Source organism: Stegodyphus dumicola, chromosome X2 (genome assembly GCF_044657685.1).
Source record: "Stegodyphus dumicola isolate Sdum_Otavi_A_Nest chromosome X2, ASM4465768v1".
NCBI classification, from domain to species: domain Eukaryota; kingdom Metazoa; phylum Arthropoda; class Arachnida; order Araneae; family Eresidae; genus Stegodyphus; species Stegodyphus dumicola.
Window position 1 is genome coordinate 50,729,219 of NC_140781.1, and position 9,898 is coordinate 50,739,116.

General features: G+C 29.8%; 1 protein-coding gene across 1 annotated transcript in view; it reads left to right on the top strand.

Annotated features, from left to right (window-relative positions):
• Positions 1-9,898, top strand: part of LOC118191223 (uncharacterized) — a 94,400-nt gene that overhangs the window by 53,243 nt on the left and 31,259 nt on the right. The window contains exon 10 of the mRNA XM_035362023.2: positions 173-353. Coding sequence (XP_035217914.2) covers positions 173-353 — 181 coding nt within the window. The remainder of the gene's footprint in view (positions 1-172; positions 354-9,898) is intronic.

Sequence of the window (9,898 nt, forward strand, 5' to 3'; positions counted from 1 at the left end):
CATTAAGAATCTACATAGTGAGAGTTCACTTTACTTCCACTTTTTTATGTTGTCTTGAAGCCTGCTGCATGAAACTTCTTGTTCAGTGACTAAATTTTCTTATTGGCCAATTGGAGTTTACTTATTTGTTACTGATTGCATCATTAAAATTATTACACATTTTTTGTTTCAGGTGATAACATTAGTGGCAAAAATGGAACAGCTAAGAAAAGTAGGAGTTCATCCTAATATTCATTTGACAATGGAGAAGTGGTTAGAAGCTATTAGGAATGTTCAGGCACGTAGGAGAGATGAAATAATTAATGTTGCAAATCGTCAGCGAAGCTCAGCAACTAGAATTCAGGAAGATAAAGGTGTTTTTATTGATAATAATTTTACTTTCAATGCACAAAGGTTACTTCATATGAAGGATTTTAAAAGTTGTGTGAATCTTTTATTTAAGTATGTTATGTTTATTTTGTTTACTTAATTTGTTTTCTTATGAATTTTATTTTCAGTTGTTTTGTTACTTCTTTAAACAGTCGCAAAAAAATAATTATACATATGATAATCTTAATTATGTATTTGCATATATGAATAACAGATATGCATATGTGAGTAGTGGATGTTTATGCATATTTGAGTAAATGAAATTTACATTGTGAATTGCTTATTTAAATGTTATACATATTTTAATACGTTATTTAATTTGATGTAAGTTTTAGCCTCAGAATTTTTGATATCATCTCTTTAACTATAATCAAAATAGTTATGCCTGTTTTAGTAATGTATGCATTAGTATCTTTCTAATTTTGTTCTCCTTGAGCTTATGTGCTGAGATCAGTATGATAAAATATACAAATTGTTTTATGGCATCTTTAACTTGATGATAATTATCCTATTTACACTTTCACTGCTCAATGAAAATTCACCTTTTTTGGTCTAGATAGAAATCAGAAATGTATGTTTAGTTAAGAAATTCATCTGTCTTCAGTATTTTAAACAGAAATGCAATTTCCATAAGAAAAGTAATCTTCAGGTTTGCATAAATACAAGAATCTTACCTCATGCCTTTACACCAGTGAATTATATTTCTTATAGTTACTAAAATCACCGTGAATCAGTATGAAGTCAATTTTTTGCATGTTATTTACCTGACATAATCTTGAAGAAACCACTAGTCAAATTCTTTTTAGTTCATTTCTTCTCTTCAAATCCTTTCATTCACCTATTTAAATCTGGTATATATATATATATATATATATATATGTAAGATAAAAAATATGAAAGCAAACTTCTAAACTTAATTCACTATAACTTCCATTATTTTCTATTTCATTTGAGAACTTCCTCTATCTGTCCTAAAAATAGCGCTTAAGTCTAAACTGCGTCATTCAAATTAATCATGCGATCTTACTTAACCCATAATGCAGATCCCTCTCGACCAATCACCGAATTGTAAACCAAAACTTTTCTCTTCGCGTGCTTCCATCTTTCATAACTACGCACTTCAGCTTTTGCCCTCTACTCTGCTGAGATGTAATTTCGCTGGCTTGCTTTCTATCTTAACAATATATAAAAATGTAAATCTTGTGTGGAAAGGCACGACTAGTGCCAAGTGATTGTGGCCACAAATATCAATTGGAATAAAAATGGAATTAAAACTGCCTTGACTGCCAAGTTCTTTAAATACTACGCAATCAAAATTCTTCTTCAATATGGATCTAAGCACGCATCTACAGTGCTCCGTCTTTTCCCTTTGCTTTTATTATGACATATATATTTGTGATGCTGTTGTATATGTATACGGTGCATTTATGATTATGCTGTATGGAGCCTTCTAATAGTTTACCTTCATTTTAGCATAAATATAGTAGCTGCTAGTAGATAGGTAATTGTACAATGTGTCTATAAAAGCTTCACACAGCCTTTATTTTTGCAAATATTGGTTGCAGACATATACTTTCAGTTACAGAAATGTTTTAAATAGGGCAAGTATTCTTTTAAGTTAAAAATCTACTTTCTATGTTGTCTCCAAGTGTGTATGGTTACATTTAATAAACGTTTCTCCATTGCACTCCTTATAATGTGTCTGTTAAATAAATTAGAATAATTTAACATTAATTTCCCTGCCCCACTTAATATAATTCAGTGATATTCCTTTGTGATTACGTCTTTAATTTAAAAATTATATTTGATTTTTTAAACCTTTTTTACACAATTTATGAGTTTTCAAGTGCTAAAAATGTGTTAATGATATTTAGTTGCAGTATATTACTTTAAGGCTGTAATGTAATCATACAAAAAATGTCATTGGGTTAGAAATTTTTTTTATTTTTAATTTATGCAAGGGGTGTTATGAGTTGGCAGTGTGTTATTACTTGAAGTCTCTCACTGTTTTTTAGAATACAAATTTTATAAGATTCTGTGATTAACATCTCCTTTTTGAAAAAATCTGCACGTATTGAAACTTTTCATGATAGTCTGTATATCAGTGCTCAATCTGTTAATATGAGAACTTTAAGACTGATATTTTATTTTTAGTTTACAAATTTAAATATATTTCTCTTCATAATTCTTGTATAACCCCTGAATTTTTTTGAACCATGATCTGAAACATTAAAAATGTTTACTCATTTTTTGTCATACGATTCAAAATACATGAGTTTGATGTATTGGAGTCATATAACAGTCAGTGTACACATATGTCCATTCGAGATGAAATATAGCGTAAGTTGTTTTGTTGACCAAACTTCTTAACCTATTCCTGGTTTTACATCCTGAGTAAGAAACTGGACCAAATGTAGAAGGAAATTTCTAACCTTTATTCTGTAAGAAGGCTTTGGTTCCAACTCTGAGTATGTCCCAAGATGATTTTGGATGCAGCAGAAGTAATTTCCTTACCCCTTCACACATTCATTTTCTCATCTCCTCATTGATTTATTGCTTAGTGCCGAATGTGTAAAGAGCTGACACCCCTTTCTCCTTCTCGTTTATGGCAGAAGTTGAATAGAAAAGCATTCATGTTGTGTTAGGTAGGAAATCTTCTTATGACTGAGTTTTCTTATTCATCTGAATTGATGTATACTAAAAACCAGAAATTACTGATTACAGTTTCCATGCCTCCTAAAATATTGTTTTCTTATCATCTGTTTACATTTGTTATTTCATTCATTCTGATATTGGATTTTCATTTTTTGTTTCATGATTACATTCATACATAGAAAATGTTTTGTGCAGTAATTCTCGAACAAAATAAAATATCAATTATATTTTAAAATTGATTTCTTCGCTGATATCTATTGAAAGAAAAATAGTTAACTAAGAATATTTCCTGTAAATTGAACAGCTAAATGTTAGTAAGAAATAAACATTAAAGACATTTATTTCTGTTAAGGTTAAAACTTCTATATTTGTCACTATTATATACCTATTTAATTTATCAAATAATAAGAAATACTTCATTTATTGCAAGATCAGTAGCATCTAATAGTGATATTGTAGACGTACACCCCTAGCAGACAGAAATAAAATGTTAGCAATGATGTTTGAAATCAGTTGCGGCTAATTATAAACACATTTTTGTTTCATTTGTTGGTTGTGAATAACAATGTTTCATCCACCTTAAAATCATTGATCTTGTGTAATTGCTTTAAATGAAATGTATAATATTGTCATTTAAGTCAAGTAATCAGTTCAAATTTCACAAAAATCAAAATTATTAATATTTCCTTTCAGTTTCTAAATTCTATATAACCATAATATTTCAACTTTCAGAAGAATTGCTGATTTGCTTATTTACAAATATTTTGATAATTATCGTATTTTTAATCCATGAAATTTTTATTTTAATTACAAATTTAAGATTTTTCTGTAAAATTATAATTACTCATTTGGAAGCAGTCATTTTTGTTGCAGGCTAAAATGTCGTATCTTTTTACAACTCTTAATCTTAACAAGCAGTTTTAATAATGTTTTATAAATATTTCAGTATTACAATGTTGAATGAAATAATCTAAATAATTTTTATTCATTTGGGTTCTGCTGGTCTCCATTCTTACATGTGTGTACAAATATATTAAAGGAATTAAAATTTTATGCGTAATTATATTTAGCATGATGCTGACAAAACAAAATGCCTTGTAAAAATGTTTTAATTTCTTGACATGCTGCTAAATTAGTATAAGACTGCAATGTGTGTATTTAGATTTGAATTTTTGATTGAAGACATTTAAATTTGAAGATAAATTAAAAAATTTGTGACAGTAGTATTTCAATTTTTCTAATACTAAGTGCAAACCTGCAGCGTTCTTCCCATTATGCTCATTAAACACTACCTTTGAATACTTTTCAGAGTAAGTGTATAAGGAAAACATTCTATACATAGGATACCTAGAGCCCAGCTTTTCATGCATTTAAGGTGTTTTTAATCATACAGGGATGCAGTATAAATCTCTCTAAAATGTAAAATAAAGGGGCTCTTAAAAAAAAAAAAACTCAAATTCATGTAGATTTTATGTTACATTCTATCAATTTCAGCACTGCTGATCAAGGCACATCTTCTAAAAGGTGCAAAACAAATTCTGCGACGCGGCGCGCAATGAACTAGAAGTTGATCTGTCAGCACTATCCTTATCTTCAGGGGCAGATGTTTTTATTTTACTCTGCTTATAATTCCTTACTAAATGTAGTATTTCATCTCGATGTACTCTTTTTGATATGATTTAAATCAAATTCCTCGTCATTATAAATATCACGAATACAGATCAAATAGTTTTCTGGTTGCAATTTTCTAATTTAAACTATGCATAATGTATGCTTTACGCGTGCGCGCGTTGAAAGAAATGTTTAATAAAGTAAACAAGTAAATATTAAGTTTTTTTTTTTTTTTTTTTAAATTTTGATACCCTTTATGTCATAATAGCTCGTTAGTTCATAAATTACGGTTTCATATTTTTAATTTTATAATTTCTGCATGCCATCTTACCAGATTTAAACTAATGATCTATAATCTGGAAAAACCAATAATCCGGAATCGCCGAAGTCCCGTTGAGTCCGGATTAAGGACTTTTGACTGTATATACCTCATTTTATAATTTCAATATACAAAAATTTTCTATCTTAGAGCAGGGGTTCCCAACCCAATGATAGTGCCTGCCGATCATTTAACATGCGCCCAGTGCTATGTGATCACAATAAAAATGTTTTAGTTTTCAATAAAATTCTATGTGAAAGTTTTCTCATTTTTAATGAAATGGAAATTGCATCCAACACAGATACCAGCACAAAACAAAATGTGACCAATCTCTCTCTCTCTCTCTTTTTTTTTTTTTTTTTTTGGGCATGTATCTCTATTCAACTCTGTGTAACTATATCCAACCATAAATTCATCTTGGAAAAGTAAATGGTTCCCTCTGTCCAACAGATTTCTATAATATGCTCTTAGGGACAAAACAGTTGGGGTATCCCTGCCTTAAAGAGTATATTGTTTATAGCAGAGTTTCGTAATACTTGAATTTTGAGGGAAAAGGAAAGTCAAGATGTCTACAAATAAACAGACGTACTTTCCCTTGTTCAGTGCTATCTTTCTTTACTGAGGAATTAACACCATAGGAAGGCTATTTTTGCTCAAAGTTTTGGTCTTTGTGTGAATTATCAGGGGGAACCAGTAAAGAAAGATACTTTTCATTCATGAATCGGCGGTCTGAAAGAAGCAGTGATTCCCAGTGAGTAAAAGATGACCATCTGGAAAGATTTATTTTAGCATAATTAAGAGAAATTTTTATGAATGTAATAAATAATTCTAAGATAAAAGTATAAATGTAAGTAAAAGGGAGCAATGTAGGGTGACTGGCCAGGATGCTGAATGCGGAAATGTGCTGTACTAATAATCAAGATGTTTTGAGATCATGAATTAGCATCTTTTGAAAAATGTTCTGCCTTCACTTCTTTTAATTTTTAGGGTAGTTCCCCAAACATATTTCAGTCGGCCATGGATTTAGATTTGCTAATTTTAACTAAAGCACGTGATATCTGTCTTCCGTGATAGAGATATTACACTTCTGGAGAACTTTCTAAGAAAAACTTGCTCACATTTAGTTTACATATAGCGAGAGCTATGCCATGAAAATTCCATGCAGCTAAACTATTCCATTGCTGAAAATAGAAGCCTACAAGAATTGATGGTGTTCTGTGGCTTCAGCAACTAGTTTTCTCAACTTTCCCCACATTTGGAACTAGAAATGTAATTACAAAGATCTCCACTAGAGGAGGTGATAATTCATTATTTTTTTTTACACATAAAATCTGGCTAAATACGTTTCCTCATTTACAAAACTGCAGAAGTTTTTTTTTTAATAATTCCTGATATAGACTAGAAGAGAAACACGCTAATGTGGCAATCAAAATCTAAAAACAACCTTGTATTTAGCATATGTATAGTAGAAAAATACCTACGCTAAATACAAGGTTGTTTTTAAGATTTTGAATTCCTGATATTTTAAAGGAAAATTTCAGTGTATTTTTTTTCCTGTAGCAGGTATAAATAACCATTCATTAAAGCCACACTAATTTTAACAATCTGAAACTGACACAAATGACGTGAACTGTTTCATACTTATATTAAGCATTAGCATTTTTTAAAAAGGCAGATAGCCCTCGAGGCTTTGCCGTAATTAAATAACCTAACCTAACCTAACCATTTAAAAAAAAAACAAAAAAACTTGGGTTTAAAATTATTTCGGAAGTGAATTTTTTTCCTATTTCTTAATTTAGATGTCATACAGTCTGGTACTATTTATTTTCCCCTATTATACTACAGCCTAGCCAATGAGACCATTAAATGCTGGTAGATTAAAACCCGGACGAACAAATGTAATAGCTGCATGTTATTTGGCTTTTCCCATGTGTAACATTAATATGAGCCATTTTTCCTTTGAAAATCCTCCATGAAGGCATCTCTCTCCTTAAAAGCAGATAGACCTCTTGTGCTTTTCTGTATTCAAATAATCCTAACTCTCAAACTATGGCACTTGTCATAATAAATCAAGATGAAAGGTTTCTAAACAAGATTTTAAATTAGTCTGCAGGCTCCCCAGTGGCCAAGTGCTAAAACCGCTGAGCATTGGTAATTTGACATGGGTTTGCATCCTGACAAATGTGCTTGTTCCATGAAAAATTTCTTGGCCGTTTTCCAACGTTTTATGTAAATGTGATCTAGCTTCCCTTAGAAAGTCCTCCATGATGTCTTCCGTCCTCTTGCACAGATTCCAAATACATTAAATTTTGCATTGAATACAATTACAATTCTTTCTTTTTAAAGAAATCTGAGGGAAAAAATCTGTGAACATCTAATCAAGTGTGATTACGAATATTTTTAAGCAATTGATATTTTTGAGTGGCAAACCTTTTTTAATACGCTCATAAGCAACTGAAAAGTAGACAAAAGAGCAACCTTAAATTGGCATAAAGCTGTGTCAATTTCTAGAGCAATCTGTATAAATAGGTTTCCTTCAGGAGCTGAAAAAATTCTGCTAAAATATGAAAAGTTGTATTTATAGAGCATTTGTTAGTTAGATTTGTAATTATCTACTCAGCTGTTGGTTTTCATAACCTTCCATTCATCAAAATAGTGATAAAGTCATTAAGTAGGGAGCGAAAAGGAATTTTAAAAAAGATTATTTTTACAAAATGACACAAAATTTCTTGAGCTAGTATACATAGTTATATAACTCAAATAATTAAATATTTGCTAAAATTTTGTTGACTTCTCTCAGTGTTACCAGTATTTCTGTATAGAAATAGAACATAATTAAATATCGGTAATGATTATCATAGATAATGGAGCATATACGAGTAGAATAAGCATCACAATATTGTCAAAGACAGCCAGTTTTACGAATGAACAGGATTGTCAGAAATCGCATAGGAATGTCACATACGGATTTCATAATGCAAATAATGTAATAAAAATAACAGTTATGCAATATCAGCAATTTTCTGATCTTTTCAAAGTGGTTAAAAATATAATATTTAAGAGTTGGCAAGTTTGTTTTGAAAAATTTTATTCAGTTTTACTCATAGTGTTTGTTGCTGTAAACGACATTGATTTTTAAATTACTGCTCAATAAGCTATTGAGTTCAAATTTTGTACACACATGTTTATGGATGATAATACTGCATGGTAAAGCAAGTTTTATAAAATTTTACTTAGTTTTTAAAATTGGATGTTGTTTTTTTTTTTTTTTTTTTTTTTTTGCATATTTCATTTAAAGAACAAACTAAAATAAATCTAAAAAATTTATAGTTTGCATCATTTTGCAGAAAGAGCCTTTTAAATAAAATTTTCATGAAATGTTTAACATAATTTCTGATTTTTTGGCGAATTTTTGAAAATTTATAGATTTTTTTCTATTATTTGAGATAAGATTCTTGGAAGTAAAAGACTGATAAGCCCCATTGCAAAATTCCTGTACAATTTTATAACACTAATAATAGATGTATAGGTTATTAAATAACAAAATCAAATAATCGAATCGCATTGTCAAAAGTATAAGATTTATAAATTTGTCAAGAGTGTCTCATGTTTTTATTATTTGTTATATGAATTTGTAGATGAATTTGTTTAATCTCCTGTTCCCATTAAATTATATGATACATTATTTTTCTCGTTTTAATTCATTAATGAATTTATGAGATATAAATAAAAGTTTATTTTATAAAAACCTCTTTTTTATGCAATAAACTGCTCTAAAATCCATTTTAAGAATTTTAAGGGAACTAAGAACTTTCTCTTCATCCCTATTTCTTAGTTCCTTTCATACATACTTTCACTTTGTAATGGATAATAAATTTGTTTCTTTAGAGTTAGTGAAAGGCCTTTCATCAAGAAGATTCTCTTCATGCGAATGACAGTCGTTACCCTTCATGATCAGGTTTGCATGGACTCTTGTTCACTTAGACATTGGGGGTGGAAGAGAGATAGAAATATGGGCGAGCCATTCGTGGTATATCTTTTCATTGTAACAAAAACATGGGCAGGTCTGTTTTCGAGGGTACATTTAAAATTAAAATTTTCCATAACAAACCCATAAAGAGCCTGCATAAAGGAACAATGTGATCTGGGCCAAATAGTTAAAGAGTTAATACCATCTCATTTGGTTCTTTAAAGACCTTCTTGCACACACACAGGATAAGACTGAAAACCATTTACATTTTTCACAAGTGTGGTTCTGAGCCATTACTTTTTGTTAGAATCTGTATTACCATTTTCCTTTATCTAGCTAAACTTTTGGGGGAAAACCATGATCACGTTATTGATACTCAGTTTCAAAATGCATATCTATTTGCTGTCTTTCTTTTTCTCAGAAAAGAGATGCTTTCTTTCAAAAATAGGTCTAATAAGTCTGCTGTCTTCACATATCAGAACTGCATCAATTGTTGTTACTTCCATTGCACTCAAGAATCAAATTTTGAACTTTATAAGGGATTGAAAACTTGACTTGGAAGTCACAAGAGATTCTCATTGGAAAGAGATCAGAGGCAAGATAAATGTTTTATTGGTTAAGTCAGTTGAGAATAGTGATGATCATGTTCTATAAGTATGGTGGGCTATTTTAAAATTTTATGTTAGGACAGTTTTGTGACTGCTGATCTAATGCAACCTCTTATGAAACCAGTTTGAGGCCTTTTTAATGTTTTATACTTAATGAATGTTTAATGTTTTACACTTAAGAAAGAATGCAGATTTTAGGCCTCTTTTTTTTTAAATCTTGGAAAGTCATCTGATTTACGTGTTATGAAAATGGATCATTGTTCTAGAAGTATTAGCATATGTATTGCATATTCTAACAATAATTTGAGAAGTTATTGTCATTTTTGTTATTTTAATATTATTTATACATTTTATGTTCATGTTTAG